At 41.9% G+C, this 18950-nt stretch overlaps 1 protein-coding gene across 1 annotated transcript in view; it reads left to right on the top strand.

Moving 5' to 3' along the window:
• Positions 1-18950, top strand: part of auts2a (activator of transcription and developmental regulator AUTS2 a) — a 393464-nt gene that overhangs the window by 171054 nt on the left and 203460 nt on the right. The window contains exon 5 of the mRNA XM_027273301.1: positions 5434-5646. Coding sequence (XP_027129102.1) covers positions 5434-5646 — 213 coding nt within the window. The remainder of the gene's footprint in view (positions 1-5433; positions 5647-18950) is intronic.

Here is an 18950-nt window from a genome sequence, read left to right as displayed (position 1 = left end):
GCAGCAATTTGTTACACTCAACACCGAGAGCTCGCTTAATGCTGTTTCACACCTACTGAAAAAGTGATAATCAGGTCAACGACTCCCTAAAGAATGAGACAATTCACTGCTCAACTTAACTAGATAGCTGAAGTTAATATGGGCTGTTGTCCTGGAGTACCCCACACGGAGAGATTGTACTTATCGGTCTTTATTAGTATTCATTACATCTCCAATTATTGTTTACTTTGTCTGTTGTTGCTGATTTGAGACGCGTGTGTGCAGCGCGCACGTGTGCGTGCACGCAGATTGACTCGGCGCTCGGTGCTGAATGCAGCAGTGTCGTGGGAAGCCAGATTCATTAAGCCTCTGGTGCGTTCGAGTGCTCTCCCTGCCTCTCAGTCTCTCTCGAACTCTTGTCTGTTCCTGTTTTCTGCCACCATCCATCCCTCTCTCACTTTTCCCTCTCCGCTGGGAGCCCAGTTTGTAATTAAATAGTCTCAGTAAGACGAGTTGATCAGACTCTTTGATCGCTTTTCACTGGCTTGTCTGTCTGGTGGCTCAAATGCCAGCGGGCTGTGAGAGACCAGAGGAGGTCCAACTTGGTTAATACACTGCGGCAGTCATTGAGTTCAGAGGAGGGACGGTAAATGTTCTTCATGGTGATGTTCAATCAGAAGACAAAGGAGAGTGATGAGAGAGACGTGGAAAAACCGAGCCAAGCAGGATATGAACGTATGAGATGAGATGAAAACGCCTAAAATGGCTGTTGTCTAAAGCACTAAATTAATCCAAGAAGACATGTAAAAGTTCTCCGATATTGAAGGACAGCAGTTGTTTTTATTATTTGGTGAACACGAATACCGTACATGACGTCTTTAAAAGTTAAAAGCAAGAACACAAATTAAAGTTTTTGATTGGTTTAGACATATCCCATGCTGCAATGATTATCAAACCTCAGTCCTGGATTAATCCGTTGACCACACTCTGTCCCTTCAATTCATCATCTTTATGTACCGATTTAATTTGATTTATTATTTTAAACTCTATTTATTCCTTTTGGCAAGCAGAGCTTTCCATTGTTTCATTCAACCTCTCCCTGACTGTGAAGGCAGCATCATAGACTTACACATCTATCGCACAGGGACGGAGACTCGTCACAATTCCACCGTATATGAGTTGTTAATGAGTGACAGAAATTCGCACACACTGCACAATATTAATCGACTGCAGGTACTTCTGGCAGTCGATCTAGATCCACTTTGCAAACACATCTTATCTACTGTAATGACACATTAACTGTGAAAATGATCCGGTAGATATCCTGCAGACATATTTTAAGACATATGAAGCTAATCTTCTTTGAATAATGATTTTTAATGAGATAATATTTCATTACTCGTCTCCTCTCTCTCTCTCGATATCTAAAAATATGCAAGTAAATAAATCTAATCTTAAAATGTCAGAAGTTTTTATGTCATGTTAGATATGAAATATTGCACCATCCTTGTATAAATTGAACATTTGCAAAAAGATTTCAAATAAAGTTGATTATAATAGCTGTATATATATATATATATATATATATATATATCTCAGATTGTAACCTGTTGTAAGAATACCTGCAGACATGCACTACCGCTAAATGCCACAGTGTAATTACTTTGTACACTGCCAGACAATCACAGTAATGAAAGCTAGCGCAGAGTGAGGCATATTGAGCAATTACTTTTTTTTTTCCAGTGTCATAAGACGCTGAAATATGGAATTTGTCTTGCTATTGTTCTGAGAGCAGGCAAAACATAATGTGCTTCATTTATTCCAAGCAATCAGTTGGTTTGGAGGCTTAGAAGCATGCAGAAAACTGGCACAATGGAAGCTCTCTCAGCCTCATCATAACTTTGTCACATATTCTGTGCACTGACAATGCACGTCATGTTGCATTATTTGCCTCGGACGAGTGTGGGCGGAAAAGGCAAACAAGATTAGTTGGTGCATACACTTGTTTTTCTACGAGTGAATTGAGGCCTTTAGAAATGGTTTAGTGAGTCAGTGCCAGTAGCACACCCATCAAACTCATCTGTCTGACAGCAGTGCATATCTGTAACACTGCTGGAATAATTCTCCACAGGCGTGCTAAGGTTGCTTCGAGGTGGTCCTTCAACTCGTAACTGCTGCTGCTTGAGATGTGGTGGATGTTTTTTTCTCACCAGTATTTTGTGGAAAATCTGCCTTGATGTCATTCCCCGTGTGTACTGTGATATAAATATGAGGCACGCTGCGGTTTCTGTGGGCTGTGGGATAAATCCTGGACTGAGGCAGGGTTTTGTGGAGTCCAGCGCTAGTGATGTTATATAAACCACCCCGAAGAATGTTACTGGACTGAGACAGGTTTTTTTTTCCCCTCACAATAAAGTAAAAGTAGAGAAAGATGTCCCAGTATGCAAGAGCCAAATTTGGGAGGGTCACTGGTGGAAGAAATATCCAGGTCTTTCATGTAGGTAGTTCAAACTTAAAGCAATATCATCAGGGATTGAGTGGGCTGTGCTGGTTCAGGCATGTTGTCTAAGGTACCATTGAGATCTATGAAATACAATCCAAGCAGTCCAGTTGGAGTAACTGATGAATGTGTTTAAAGACCAATCAAACATGGAAATCCTACAGAACAGTTTATAACACTCACAGGCCACTATTTTATCAGAATGATAGTGAGGTAAACTAGAAGTACACGGTTCATGTTACAAAGTAAACTACCAGGAATGTGCGCTTGCATGCGTTTGATTTGAAGTTGCTGCCTTGCCAGATGATGTCACGTTGCATTGCATCAAAAGTTGAGCCATGTTCAAATTTTTATGACTGTCTACTGCGCAGATGGACTGGCCACATTTGAATAAATAAGAGGGCTGAAGGCAGCCATACTCCCAAATTTGACTTGAGTAAAAGTATTAAAAAATATTACCTTTCAGCATGTCCGGCTTAAAAATAACATTGGGTTAGGGTTATGTTGGGTTGTTGCAGTACTATGAAGGCAGCTCTTTGTCATAGATAGCTACTTTTACCACATTGGAGTCTTTTAACCTATAACACGTGTCATAGTTCACAATTGATGATATATTTAGATATCAAACGTTTATTTTCAGAGTAACCAGTAACAGTAAATAAAGTGGAAATGAGTATAAAGCAACATAATAAGAAATGGAAATACTACAAGTTCTTAGTTGCTTTCCAGCAGTGGAAAATGTCTGTTCATAATCTATCTGAACATTAATTAGGCCTAATATTGTGATAGCACAGTAATGAGGAAAATAATCCTTGTCATTACAACTACTGCTCATGTAGCACAGGTATGGAGGCTTTGGCTAGAAAGCCAAAGATGGCAAGAATATTGGAAAATATTGGAACGGCAAAGAGGAGTGTTATTTTTGTTGGAGTAAAGACCCTCATACCTCCATCATCATGGTGAAACAAACCAACAAACCCCACCAGAATCAGCTAACACTTCATGTGTTATACTTCATGTATGTATATATATATACACATGTACAGTGGTCCCTCGTTTATCGCGGGGTATACGTTCTAAAAATAACCCGCAATAAATGAAATCCGCGAAGTAATTTTTACAATTATTATACATGTTTTAAAACCCCTAACCACACACTTTTATACACCTTTTTACACGCATTTTGTACAGTACTACCTTAATTAATTAGGAAGCAGAACACATGTACGGTTCTCCCTTAGTCAATTTAGGACGCAGAACACAATGCGCGTTCATACTGTACAGTACGCATGCAAAATTACACTAAGAAAATCCGTGAAACAGCGAGTCTGCGAAAAGTCAACCGCGTTATAGCGAGGGACAACTGTATATCACATTTCATGGCCTCAAAAGCGTTCATGTATGCAGACATCAGTGGTGTGAATGCCACTAGATACTCACAACCTCTCCAGCCTTCTTGTTAAAATGTTGCAGGGTATTGACACATCATTAGTGTGTCTGTGCCAGCTTTGCACCTTCCCCTTCAACAGTCAGCCTCCGCTCAGATGGCTGCCTCACCAGCTTAAATGTGTCCCTGGGGGTATTAACACCAACGGCTCTTTGGTCCACAATGGAGCAAAACAGGTCACCTCTTCAAATAACAAAGTTGATTTGTTCCATAAGTTTTTGCTGTGGGCAGCTGTGATACATTACACAGTCTCTCAGCAGCAGATGAGTGGTTCTATTGATCAGCCCTGTCAAACTGTATAACCCCATGTGTGCGCCCTGCAATATTGGAGTTGGAGCTTATCGGTTTTTCAGACTCCAGTTTTCTTCATGAAAAGAAACGTCTTCTGGTGTAGTTTTTATCCGTCAGACAACCGGAATGTTTTGGCATTTCTTGCAGTGGCCAGCTCAGAAATGTGTCTTACAGGTAAACAGCAGCTCAATCAATGTTGCTACTCATCTTTATCTTGGCCTCTTTCACTTGATGTCAAGTTTGAATGTTGTTGAGAGTCTTTGGAGTTCAAACGTAAGTCACTTCAATTCATCCTGTGAAGGCCGTGACTGTCTTCATCAAACGTAATGACGCTCCTTCCAGTAGATGCTGAGACATTTCACTCAAAGCCATAAAATAGCAACTTGGTGACAACATAAAGGGAATCATCAAAGTCATTGGGAACCATGAACGTCCATACAAAATCATGTCCAATTTCATCTCTAGATTTTTGGACTCAGTAAATGTGAACTGCTGGTGGCACCAGATGAAAATTCAGAGGATGACTAAAGTACTAAATAGTATGGCAATCCATCGGTTTCAGTCTGGATCAAAATGGTGGTCCGATGTGGCAAAAGAAATCCAAAGGGAAGTTGTAAAAAACAACACAATTTCCATTGTTTTTTTTTGTTTCTTTTTGCCGTGTTGGTTGCCAAAAATGCATACCTAACTGCAACGTTGCTGGTTTAAATCTAGCTGCGGTCCCATTTTGCTCTCTCTGTCCTCGTTATTCCTTTTTCAATTTTGTGCTTTCAAATAAAATCAAACTGCAGAAAAACCCCCCAAATCTAACAAAGAACCGTTTTTCTGCTGTTCTTTGTTGAAGATAATCTTGTGGATACTACACTGTATCTAAAGCCTTTCTGCACGATTGCCCCTCAATTTAGAGCGAATTCACTGCACTGCTTACTGTAGAGTGGAGATTTGCTATCTGTCAAAACAAGCTCTTATGAGTGGATATTCAACTCTTTTCTTTTTTTTCTTTAAGCTCTTGAGTGTGCTAATGAGCCTGTTTTTCTTAGGTATAGAAACTTAATGAAACACTGATTTGACTGTTGATGGACCGTATGATTGCAGAGTCTTCAAAGGCCAGCTGCAGAGCTCATACATGCTGTAAAACACATTAACCAGCCCTGGTGATAAAATGTTTATTTTGGCACTAATTTAAGTTTTTTCTTACGTTCTGTTTTCTGTCTAGAAGAACATGACACTGAACCCCCAGGAGTGCACAGAAAACCAGGCAGGGCCTCTGCACAAGAAAAAGCCTGCCAGGGTCCCCAACGGCCTGAGCCTGGAGCCCTGCAAGAACAATCACCACCACCAACAGCCTTCAGACCAGGAGAACAACCCCCGGCTGGCACACACACAAGGCAAGAGGAAGAAGAAACACCAGAACAAGAAACACTCAATGGTGAGTTTAAGATATTTTATCTTATCTTTAGCTATATTTTTTCTCTTTCTATTGCATTGTATCCATTCAGTACTGTACTCGTACATGGACTAAATTATATACAGCAAATGTTGTTAAGTACTGCATTTCCATTAGCCTCTTTGACATCTTGTCATTTCAATGTGCTGATGCTGAGAAAGAGAGAAAATCAGAAGCTAATGCCATGACTGTAGCCAGTGAAATATATGAAAGATTTTCTATTAAATGAAATTTGATTTCTATAGCTTACCGTTCATGGGTAGTTTGTGCTCTATAATTTTGAAATCAGTTGTCGACACAGTGAGTTCAAGCATTTTTTTCTTTTTTTTTACCGCTTGGCTCTGAGTTTGTGCGCATGTTGTTATATCAAATCAGTATTTAGGGCAAAATGCAAAACACCTATATTCTTTAACACGAGCGTCTTTGGGCGGCTCATTGTTTGGGACGCACTGGAGGTGGAGAAAAGATGTAGCAGCTAGGTTTTTAGTTTCTCGGGGAAATGCACATCTGAAAATGTGAAGCTTGGAGGATTTTCATTGGCCATATGCTGTTGTTGGTTATAGTTTCTCTAAGCCTGGCCTTGATGATCTTAAAACTGAAGTAGCACTTCATCTGAGGTCATTTTACTGGAAAAAAAGGTCTCTGCTCAGTTGTAGATTTGTATTACAGTGGGCTATGTCATGCAGGCTAAGCAGTTCAATATGTATACTGCATAATATATAATAATAAAATTTCCATTGTGTCTCTGTTAAGACATGGCAATAAGTACTGATCTGTGTAGAGCGTGCCAATTAAACCATGACAAGGGAACAATGTCACTGCAGAAATCTACTGCAGCACCAAATAAACACCTTATCTGTGTTTACAGCTCTGGTGTTGGTTTAATGACGGCACACGCTTTGTTTTTGTCATGTGGGAGAGAGTCAGTCTACTGTATTTTCACACAGGTTGGTACATAGTCACACTCCACGTAGAGGCTGTTGTTTTTGTTACAATTCACTCACTTGTGAAAAAGAACAAAAAAAGGAAAGCAGAACACCGAGGCTGAGAGAAATCTGGATCACGTTTGTGCATTTTTAGGTACATGATTAGGTATAATGCTGATGAATGAAGTCAAAAAAATTCTCCACCGATGTGAAATATTGCTTCTAGGGTATGTGAGTGTATATCACTGTACTGTATATCTGAACATATTTCTGTGTGTAGCAAGGTGACAAGGTCACAAATGAATATTTATGCTACACTGATGCAGTGGTGTATCTCCACCAGCAAGGACTATCTGCTACAGCGCTCTACCTACTGTTTATACACACACACACACACACACACACACACACACACACACACACACACACACACACACACACACACACACACACAAGCTGAGGCTCTGTGGCTATGCTCTGCCATTTCTCTGGGAGAGGGTCAGTCTTCTTGAGCTGCATATTCAAGGGCATGTTTGCGTGTGTCGCTGCAGGACAAGCAGACATGAGGGAAAACAAAGACACGGGTCCCCAGACACGCCGTTTACTTGTAGCAGCAGCAGCAGTTTGGTTGAATTTCTTGATTTTGGTTGCAGCTTTGTGCTGTTAGAATGTGACAGGTGTTTGGGTTCCACAAAAAAAAATTCACCTGAAAGACCTTTACGATTTACAGTATTCCTAGGCAATCTCATACCCATAATATCATTGTATACATACACCGTTTCCAAAGCAATGGTCCTCAAATGTCATGTGAGAATTAAAGAATCCAGAAATTATTCACATTTGAGAAGCTATAATCAGACTTTGGACACAAAAATGTCACATTTGAGAAGCTATAATCAGACTTTGGACACAAAAATGTCTTAAAGCAATAAATCAATATTAAAAAATAGTTGCCAGTTAATTTAATAGTTGCAAACTTATCAATTCATCTCCACTGAATAACTACTGTATATAGTTAGACGTTCTGAATCAGTGTAGCAGTGTGTGGCTGTGTTCTTGTTGCGTCTGTCCTCCACTGCTGAGTAGACGATCCCCTCAGCCTGTAGTCATTAGTAATGTGGGTTTGGCGTCCCACCTGTTTTGAAAGGGGTCCTATTTTTAACAGGTCACATGACAGAGAAAGTACAGTAGTAGGTGCGAGTGCAGAATACAGTGGCTGTATCCTGTTGGCTGTGCGACGGACCTTTTGATATGAGGGTCACCACCGCTGTGTGCGTGTCATGTACGTCTCTGTACTGGCTAATGGACAGATGGTGCTACCTGCCAGTTTCAAGGTTGTCTTGCACTGCTGTGATGGCTGTACATACAGCACAGAAATGACTGTGCGGAGGCATGTCTATGCGATGCTGTGCATTAATGAATAGATCATCTGCTCCTTGATTTCAAATGTGTCTCGCGTTGTTGGCCTGGACTGTGTGTTAGGACTGCACAATTAATCCAGTATTAAGAGTGATGACGATTTGGGTTCCCCCATAAATAAATGGACATGATTGACGTTTAAAATGCATGCTCTGTTTGTACAAAACTCTGCTGCATGACAAATCAAGCGCTTCCTAAACTAACAGCCAGCCATTTGGCTTCGCTTCTGGGGAGATGTCACACCGCTACGAGTGCACCCTGCAGCAAGAGCCTATGCAAACATTTACTGTATGTTGCTGCTGCAGTCATAAGTACAAGAGTATTAAACAACAGAGGGCAGACGAGGGAAAAACAAAAATGAAAATGCCTTGAGGGGAAAGTGAAGAGCTGGCCCCTTGAAACAGATCATCATCCGTTGTTAATATTTGGGATTCAGGGCAAGTGATGTTAAGCAAGAACAAATCTTATGCAAAGAGCGCTTGAGACCGACAAAGCAACACAACTAACGTGTTTAATAATCTGAAAAAATACTGCAGTGTGACGGAGGCCAAGAAAAATAACCTTGCTAACGTTAACTCATCTAATCCATGTCTCAACTCAGAGCAGCGCCCTGTTTATATTGAGTAATAAGTTATGGGGCGGTGATTTCGTTTCGATTTTGCCTCTCCTCAGTGAACAAGGACACGTTTGGCCATAACTGTGCAGCCCTACTGTGTGTGTGTGTGTGTGTGTGTTGAATACTTTGGCAGGTGGCTGTGGTCGCATGTTTCGGTCAAGAGTGGTGTTTAGGCTGCTGGCACAGGGGAAGCCAAACCCAGATCTCACACACACACACACACACACACACAAATGCGAGCAGACACGTTCACGCACATGCAAGCTCACACACACGTCACCCACCGCATTCTCACCCACTCTCTTTCTCACCTCCCTTCCCCGTTCACCCACATATGTGTTCACACACAAACAAACATGAACCCTCCGCACACATCACAGGTGGCTGTGACATGATGGCAGCGACACCGATGGGTTTAAACGTAAGCCATATTGGCTTAGTCACCGGTGAGAGCCCTCTGAATTACAATGTGTTCTTTTAATCTTGGCAATTATCAGAAATTGATTTTTAATGATTATATTACTGATGATTATGATAACCCAATGTGAGGCCCAGACATCGTCACCGTTTTCAGCGATTAAAAAAAAAGAGTTTTCTGTTTCCTGCAAGATGCTGATAGACCTATTAACCTTGGTGCTTATTAACGGCCCGATCTGTGATGCTTTATGACATATGCATAATTGAAAAGATCATCATCTGTGCTGTATGGCACGCCGTTTTGTCCTCTGTGAAGCTGCTGGAGTTATCGAGCAGAACTATCCTCTTTTCTTTGGCTTCACTGTAAATAAACATCGAAGCATTGTCCTCCCGCAAGGTTACATTTTAAATGTCAGAGGTCCGTCTCAAGGTTTAATTCTCCATTTAGAAATGCTCCAGAGCACCTGTTATCAGCACTTTCTGTTCGCTCTGACTCTCAGCAGAATGAGGGATGAAGAGAGAAAGAGAGAGAGAATTTGGTCTTGAATAAAGCGGGATGTGTTTTTCTTCTTTTTCTTTTTTTCTTTTTTTCGTGTTCCTCTTCCAGGCGAGCTCGCAGATTGCAGCAAATGTTTTCGATCTCTGGCACTGACCCAATGTACTGAACTATGAGATATTTATAAGCGCCTCTGACATATTGCCTCACAGAGGAAAAAGAGCCCAGCAGATAGAGAAAGCTTCGGCGAAGACGGATGGGAGTACGGTAGCAAGCCGCAAATTATACGACTCTCTAACTCTTCTCGTCTTTTATCATGTCGGAGGAAGCATATTTTTTCCACTGGTATGTTTTTGTTTGATTGTCAGATTTTGAGAATTTGATTTAAGGATACGTTTACCATATATTAGCTGAAAAATAAGTGGATCCTTGACCTTCAAGGGTGGAAAGTATTGAACTAATCGCTGCTTTTTGTGGTCGGTCAGCTCAAGGCAGTTTGTCTGTGTGTGTGTGAGAGAGGCAGAAGTCATATAGACAAACATACTCATTGATATAAACACAGGAAGAGAGATTTGATTCTCCCTCTGGCAGACTTGCATGTGTGGGCAGCCTTTCCTCTAATTAAACAAGTTTACAGTCACTTCTCATGGCATGGATTTCTTCGGTTAAGAAAAGTGCATCTCAAACAAGAGCAGGGAATGTTACGATTCAGCCGCATGCAGGATTATAGCAGAGTGCATTAGAAGCTGTTTTACACATTCGTTGCGTCAGACTCTGGTTTTAAGCTGTTTTCAGGAGCTCAGCTGGAATCTAGAGACTTATACTCGCTCGGCGAGTTAAGAAAACATTGAAAAACCCAGAAGGTAAAACATTTTACGTCGGTTTTTCCTGTTTGTTTATCCGTGCGCCCCAAGTGACATCTCGGAGCAGATTTTGACAGAATTTGAGGAAATGTTACTTCGCACCAATTAAATATTACACTGGCGGTGGAAACTACAGGTCATATCCTTGTATCTGCCTGAACGGATTTAGACTTGCAGATACATGTTTTTGGCACTGGTGTGTGTGTGTGTGTGTGTGTGTGGTGGGTGTTTTTCTGTTCTGGTAAGGCTCTGTTCATCTCACTGATGTTGGATTGGTGGCCTGTGGTGTGTGCTGCTTTGTACAGTAGCTCTGGTGAACAGAGGGACGTGCTGTGAGGCCCATCTGCTCTCTGGCACTGGGGGAGTGGGGAGACGAGGAGTGGCGGGGGGGTGGGCGAGACGAGTAAGGAGGGCTCAGGTTGGACCCCCCTCTCTCTGATCCCCCACATTTCAGTCCAACCACCTGCCCGTCTGTCTGCTGGTCCGTCTGTCTGACTGTCATTTCTTCATCTGTTTTCCAGACATTTGGGTGCAATGATTTATACTGGATGGGACTCTCTCTGGAAGGAATAGTAGGTTTCCTGTATATGAAGTTTTCCTGTTGACTATTTCCTACAACTGTTTCAGCTACCACCACCACTATTTCCATGACTACTACAACTCCTATTCTTGATTCAGGCTTCTGTGCAATCTTATTCTTATGTGACAACGATTGCACCATGTTTACATTAGCAGGGAGATCCTTTACATCAAATCAAACACTCCCAGTTTCCTCCTAAGCTATGTCAACAAATGACAAGTGTGTGTTATTCCACCTGACAAGCTGTGCACACATCCAGAATATGTCAGGATTATGGAAACTATGGTGAGAGAGATCAAATAAGTGCATCCATCACATTCTGACAAAGCTACTGTTTGTACTGTAGAAACGTGATGCACCCAGTCCGCTGTGTGAAACCAGATCTACAGTGATGACAATCAAAAGCTGCTGTTACCTGGCAAACAAATGTAATGTGAAGAAATAAAATAGAAAAATCAATTCATAGATGATAATGCTAAGCAATTAAGCAACCATTCAACAACAGAAATAAAATAAAATAGGTCACATGCATGGCTGATGTGCCCCTCCTCAGAAAAGGAAGGCCATTGGCTGCGTCCCAAATCACTCAGTGCCAATTCAATGTTTTGTTCAGCATCCACACCAGTATGCAGTTTAGCACAAAACTATACACAAGCATCAAATCAATACTGCAAAACTCTTTTACCAAATTGCTTCGAGGTAACGAGTGTTTCATGTGAAAGACTTTAGAGGTAAATGAGATCTGGACGGTGCGAATGTTTGGTGTCAGATGACTCGATTTAGTCGGCTAACAATTATTTTTCTCTGTGTAATTTAACATATGTTTTTTTATATGGCTTCATAAATGTGCAAATAAGTTTAATCTTAGTTTAAGTACTTTGCACCACCATATCCTTGGGTAAACCTCTCCAGCACGTTAAATGAACCGTGGATTAAGTGTGAACTTGGCATCACGCACTGTCAGCTGGTTGTGGTGTTCTGTTGGCTCATTATAAGTCAGTGTAGTGTAAGTGGGATAACAGGCGGCGTCACCGGGCAGACCACCCTGGCATTACTATTAGTGGGTCTTGGAACTGAGAGTGTCTTTTTATGAGCCTTTTCTTTACGGAGTAATAAAGAGGTATTACCTTTTTCCACATGTACACCAGGGCCACCAAGTCCACCATGTGTTGTTTTCTAGTTTAAACAGTCAGCTCTGAATATCCGCTGCATACGACAATATTTTTTTTTACAGGTCGTCCATCTGAGTTCTTTTATTAAAAGGAAAATAAACGCCAGCACTTCAGAGTTGTCACCATTTGTCAATCACATCTAAAACGTGTAAAAAGAGCTGTGGTCTTTGGTCTTCGTCCCAGCGGTGAGGAGTAATTGCTGTGGAGACTGCTGAGCGGTGTCTAGCCCGGGGGTTTGAAGACTGTTCTTGAGAGGCTCTAAACAGGTCGGCCAGTCAACCGCAGGGCTCTGGTGTCTGGCCTCTGGATCCCCGAAGCATCTCACCGGGTAGATTCTCACTTCACCTGCCCTGATGGAATAGCCCTGCCTTAGGCCTGCCACAGGCTGTATTATCATTCAGCATCAGTCTCTTACCTGGACTGAACTCTTATTTCAACCTGCTGATGGCCAAATATGTAATGAGATCAAGCTAAAAGCACTAATGGCAAATCTCCCGGGTTGGTTATGTTGCGTGTGTGTGTGCAAATATTTGGACTGAAGCCCTGATTTTGTCAGGACGGGGGCAGGCTTACATGCTTTTCAATCTGCAGTGAAAATGTAATATAATGTTCAGCTCTTTCAGCTTCGCGGGTCACCCTTAATAAGCTTATCCGCTAAGCCAATAAGAGATTCGAAGAAAAGCAATGTCCTGATTGTCAGATAAGATGCTAAATCCATTCTGTTGGGGGGCCTCGGTTGTGGGGAAGATAATTGTTGCTGTCACAGCGGCGGTTTATAGCACTGGATCAAATCAAATCCAATCATGACGGCTTGTTTTGTTGTCTTTGTGTCTTTGAGACGCACATGACAACAATCGGTAAACATCTGAATGCATCTGGAGGCTCGACAGGGCTGCGTGTTAATTAGCGCGTAGACGTGTTTTACAGCACTATATATGTTAAACGCAGTAAAACTGTGTGGATTATAATAGTCAGCTTCACTGCAGACCGTTACATCTTTGCACAGGCTCACCATGCACTTTGTACTTTGATACCATGTGTGTGATATAAGTGGAGCAAGAAATCCAGGACCCTCTGACACCATGTGAAGCTGAGGTCCCTCTAGTTTAACATGACTTTTGGCCAGGCCGTGAAGTTGGTGCTATGAACGCCAAAGCCTCTGACTTTGAGTGAGTGAATGAGTGACAGATCGATGAAGTTACACCATTAGTCGTTCAAGTGTTGGAGTTTCTCCATTGGCTGTTGCTCTTTCAGAATGAGTAGCTGCCAACTTTAGTTAAGTACTGTAGCTACACAGTAGTGTAGTTTATGCCGACTTACTATGTGGGACCCACCTCGGTCTCACCTTGTGTATAAGATGAGCTTTTTTTTACCTGGGGGCCCCCAGCTTAGAGCACCGTGCCTACACTCATAAAATCATAGCTGTAACGTTTTGTTCGCCCTCTAAGGTGATCGCTAGTGTGAGGAGGGCGAAGCAGGATGTGGTCCATGCTCCACTGGGTACACACACAACATACACCCACTTCAAGAGAAATCAATAACCAGTCTATCCACATCGCAGTACATCATATGTATACAGATGGCACAGAGACAGTACCTGATACTCAACATGAGGGAAGGAAACAGGATGTGAGAATCGGAGATGATGGTTACACACCAGCAGAGACTCAAACATAGCTTAACCATATCAAGTGATATGTTACTTAAATAGACCTTAAGAATAAATATTACTGAATATAAATGAACATTTTAATATCCAGGATTTTTAATTATAGATGCTACCAGTGACTCTCCATGTAACAATTTGGCCACAGTTGACTACACACAGTCCAGCCACATACCAGGTTACGACCTAGTCTTGTTTTTCTGTACCAGTGGCCCCCCTCCCCTCACGTTTGAGGCCCTGTGACAGCAGATTCACACCCCCACAGCTCTAACTACATGCATCCACCCGCCTTGTCTGCATCTCCTAATGACGACTTGTGTGTTTACCATGTCCCCTCAGCCAGCCGCCTGTCTTTAGCGCGAGCTCCTGATGCTGTTTGACAAGTCTAGGCCAACATGTCTTTGAAAACGGTTTAATGTTTTTTTTTCCTCCGTCTCTCTCCCTGCTCGCCCTGCATTGAGAAACCTTTTCTTTTGAAGTGTCACTTTTCTCTAAAGGAGGACGGGCAGGAGGAGGGTGGAGGGGGTTGGACTACCCGCTTGCACGACTGTTAAACGGAATCATTTGCACCCGTGCAATGAAGACTCGGTATCTGCTGCAGGGAGGCAGAGCAATGAAATGAAAGACAGACGGCATCTGCTGTCACTAGTCAGCGTCCAACCTGACGCTGGCTCTCACTCTTGACAATCCTCACAGTCAATTTGTGAAAAATTAAGTGGCTGCACTTTAAACCAAAGTGTCCCTCCACTTAAAGCCAAGGCCCGTCTCAGCTGTCAGTCAGAGCCTGGGCAGTGGGCCGGAGGTGTTTGAAGATACTTTTATCATAGCTGTCCAGCCCCTGTCACAGACAGACCACTCCAGCGCGGCAGTCGGACTTATGTCTAATCCAATCTGCTACCGTTTACAACACACAGACCTGCAGATGAACGCTCAAGATAGTTGGAAGTCCATCTGGATTTGGAATTTCTCTCCCTCTCACCAAAAAAGTAACAACACTGTGTGGCTGTGTAACTTACGGAATGTCATCTCCTCGTACACCCACTCACACTCTGCCTATTTTTATTTTTTAGTTTCCACTGGATGAATGAAGACAGGTTTTCCTCTGTGTGTGTGCGTGCGTGTCTCAAAGACACAAACACAAACATACTTTTGACAGATTAGCAGCACGGCTCAAGGGATAAGAGCGTTGGCAGGCCAGTCTGAAATTTCCAGTTATACATCAAAATCTGAAACGTGGATTAGCGTGATATTTTCTGAATGCAGTCATGCTTCATAAAAGGTGGAATAACATTTGAGCAAATTCATGCTTCCCACAGGAATAACACCAGTTTTGGTGACCCCGAGCTTAGGATATCAAGCTGCTACACAAATGTACACACTGGTCACCTAGTTCCTACTTTTAAAATAATATTTAGCTGTATATTATAGAATTGTGTTAACATCATGATAGGGTGACTTATCTGTGCTGCAGCCCACTGATATTCCACATCCTTATTAGTGGCTTAACTTGGCCTTTAACTTTAGTGCCCAATAAAAGACTGCTATGGACTTTCCATGTGGATTTTAATTTATAGAACCACATGGCCTTTCCTCTGACACCGCCCTTAGGTCGTACACCACTTAGTTGATCCCACTCTCGGTAAGGAATTGCAGACTTAGCTCCTGATTTCTCATCCATTCAGTTCGTACAGACAGTTGCATCCTTGAGTTGTTGCTTGGTAACTCTTAACGTGACCAAATTCAGCCGTGTTTAAATTAACAACGTAACGGACCACATGGGCTGCAGACACGCAGAATATCCACACACACGCTAACTCATTCACACATGCACACATACTGCGCCCTCCTCTATTTTGCAGTGCACTAATAGGCTTTAATATGGTGTATAATTGCCTGAACCTGCTTCTCCTGCTGCTCTTTGATGCAGCCAGCACACCGCAGAGGCAATTGCTCCGTAAATATCAATTAGGCACATCCTGGATTCTAGCTAAGCCTAGATACATAGAAATGTCTATATATGTACTTAATCATGCATGCATGTATGCGGATGAAGGGTACCTAGAAAGAGCTCAGCAGACGTGTTTTCTCCTCCCCGTCTTTTTTTTGCTACACTGTTGCTCCCTGTAAAAGAGGAGGTCAGGGAGCAGGTGCTGGCTGGGAAAGTGGAGTATTTATGGGAGCACCAAAGGCTCATGGAGTGAAATATTCCCATGTGGGGGGCAACCCTGACTGTTAAAGTATCTCCACTTTAAGTAAAGGACATAGTAAGGGGCTCTGTATTTACCCAGCGTGTGCCCCACACGACCATTTTGTTCCAGTCCTGCTTTATCTATGACCGCCTGCCAACCTTCTCCCACACTAACTACGCCTGAGCGGTGACTGAGATGTGACTCAGCTTAACGCACCTAGTTTTTATTTTTTTAGCTTTTTTGAGTGTTGAAATAAATCCGGAGTGAGTTCCGTGAGCTGACCTCCTTTTCTCAATGTCATTCTGTCTCATAAATGTTCTCTCTGGGGGGATTTTTTGTCTAGCTCGGGTAAGACTTTGTCGAGAGAGACGGCTTCCACTCGCAGCCCTGGCCCAAAGAGGCGTCTCAATCCGGCGAGCATGTGTTTTTAATTTGAATACGGTGTTCTACTGTTTTTTACAAAGTTTACTCAGTTATGTTTCCTTGACTTCTGACAAGCACAGGTGTCGAGTAAAATAAACAGTAGATGTAAAAGTAAACTCCTGTTCACGCTGCTGCACACAACACCGACTCCCACTCATTCAACACGAGTCTCTGTGAAATGTGAGAGAGCTACTACAATCAGTTTAATCGTCCTAAAATAGTCAATGTTAGGAGTGATTAAAGCCAGCAGAGGGTTAAAAAATAGCATTATCTTGCTTGGATCGTATCAGGATACTATGAGTTGAAATTTAATGAGGACTTTTTGGGTAAGATACAGTATAAAGCAAACATAAAAGCAATTGAGTGAGCTATTATTTCCCCTGCCTTTTACTGGAACCTTTTTAAAATTCAGTGTACTGTATTCTGCCCCAGTTTTGCACACCGCTCCTGCTTGTGTCTCTACAGCTAATTTTCCTATCCACCTACATTAGATTATAATGGGTTTTTGATGCACTGCGTTTTACGTCTTACCATTATTACTTACAAGAAAATGACCTGGATTCTGATTTTTATGTGGAAAGTCCTTTAAACAGGGCGGTGTCATTGTTTTTCCTTGCACTGCCTTGTGATTTGTGGTGGTGATTCATCCTTAGATCGGGCTGGAAAAGAGTTGTTGGAAGCTCTTATGATATTAGAGATGGTTGATAGCTGATTTAAAAAAACAAAACGGAACATTATCTTCTTGATTTTCAGCAAAGGGATCAAACAGTCTCATCTCCACATCAGCATTACTTGTATTCTTCAAGGCGAGGAGGACAGTTGTTTGGCTGATCGGATGGAAAGATAATCAATATTAAAGCTGCCTGATTTTAAAAAGAAATTGAAAAAATAACACTCTCTTGCTTTGACTTTTTTGTCCTTGCATTGAATCCCATCACCCTGTGTACTTTAAACTCAAGGCCCTAAAGACGGCACACTTATCAGTCCAAATAACAGTTTGTATTTTAGCATTCGATCAGATACTGATGCCAGAGGCCGGGGAATGCATCATATTAAAGTGAGCTTATGGTATTTAGTGCTAAAAAATGTTCTATAATTTCCACATTGTTGAGACATAACTTCAGGGAAAAGACAGCATCAAAGCTGTGTGAGCAACAACGATTGAACGTAATTAAGTAATGCAAATTACCAGCAATAAACTTTGTTTAACCTTTCCATTTTTGTTCAAGTAGTTATTCATTTTTATTTTCGGCAGAATAATCACAACATCTTTTATCTGACGCACATGTTCCCCACTCCTGCCACTCTACAAATTCACAAAAAAAATAAAAAAATAAAAAATTTGTGATTTATTTTTAATTAATTCCAACCAAAACCACTTAAATGTGAGACAAGTCCTATTTATGACTCCCAAACTTGGAAGTAGGAGCTGATGATGAGCACTTGAAGTCAGCATAAGTAGTCCTTCATCATGCCGGAAATGAGTGGAAAGGCTCTAATGACTATGGCTGGAAATGGCTGCAGGGGGGGAGGAAGAATATCTGAAAGCTCATATTTGCATGTGTTGAGTCATTGCTGGAAAGTTCTTATCTCTATTCGCTTTTCATCAGATCCACATTCCCTGACGAGGGGGAAAAAAGAAAATCAATTTCCCTGTATTTCCTTCCGCCTCATTTCCCTGCTTTTGATAACATAGTAGACCATATCCTCTCAGTAATTTGTCCGTATAGGAGTTTCGTTACTCCCATTGAATTGTCTCTGATTTTTGATTACCCTCAGTTCACTGGTGATGTAACTTAACGTAGCACCATGAAATTGAGTGTAATAATAGAGGATAATGTTCACAGGATGTCTGCTGTGCTGTTTCTGATAAGAGCACTCTCATGACTATTGTATAATTACTACATGCCATCTTCCACCTAATTGTCTGTAATGTCATCCTATCATCTGACAACAGAGCATGTAATAACGCAAAAGCATAAGGCGGAGAATATACAGAATTACACTGAGATATGTAGTGAAAGCTTGCACTTTCCATCTCATCTGTCTTTGTTGGTTTTTAATCAACAAAATCTCTCTCTTTGACTCCAGTACCCGCATTTATCACGGCACATTGTGTCCAAATTGGGGTTAAAGAGTTTCAGTCAAGATTTGCTCAGAGTTTTCATATTTCAAGTCCTTTTCCATCGTGTAGTTAACTCCCTCTCTTAGACACACACACACACACACACACTTTACAAAAGAGTAAATAGAGGTGAAGAGAAAGCAAACATCTGTGGAGCTGCCTCCACTTTAAATTGAGCTATCAACTCCGGAGCAATAGCTGGGAATAGCAAACAGGGAGGGGACTGCTTTGCATAAAGTTTGCATGGGAAAACAGAGAGCTCGTGTGTGATGTGCATGTTGTATTTAGTATTGGTCCAGTTCTAGCCAAAACACTAGACTGAGCATCAAGATAAATCAAATTTACTCTCCAGTGTTAACTGTTGACAAGCTATTGGCCCTGAAACACCTTGTAG

Source organism: Larimichthys crocea, chromosome XXII (genome assembly GCF_000972845.2).
Source record: "Larimichthys crocea isolate SSNF chromosome XXII, L_crocea_2.0, whole genome shotgun sequence".
Classification (NCBI taxonomy): domain Eukaryota; kingdom Metazoa; phylum Chordata; class Actinopteri; family Sciaenidae; genus Larimichthys; species Larimichthys crocea.
The sequence above is the reverse complement of the archived record's forward strand: the minus strand, read 5'-3'. Positions and strand labels throughout refer to the sequence as shown.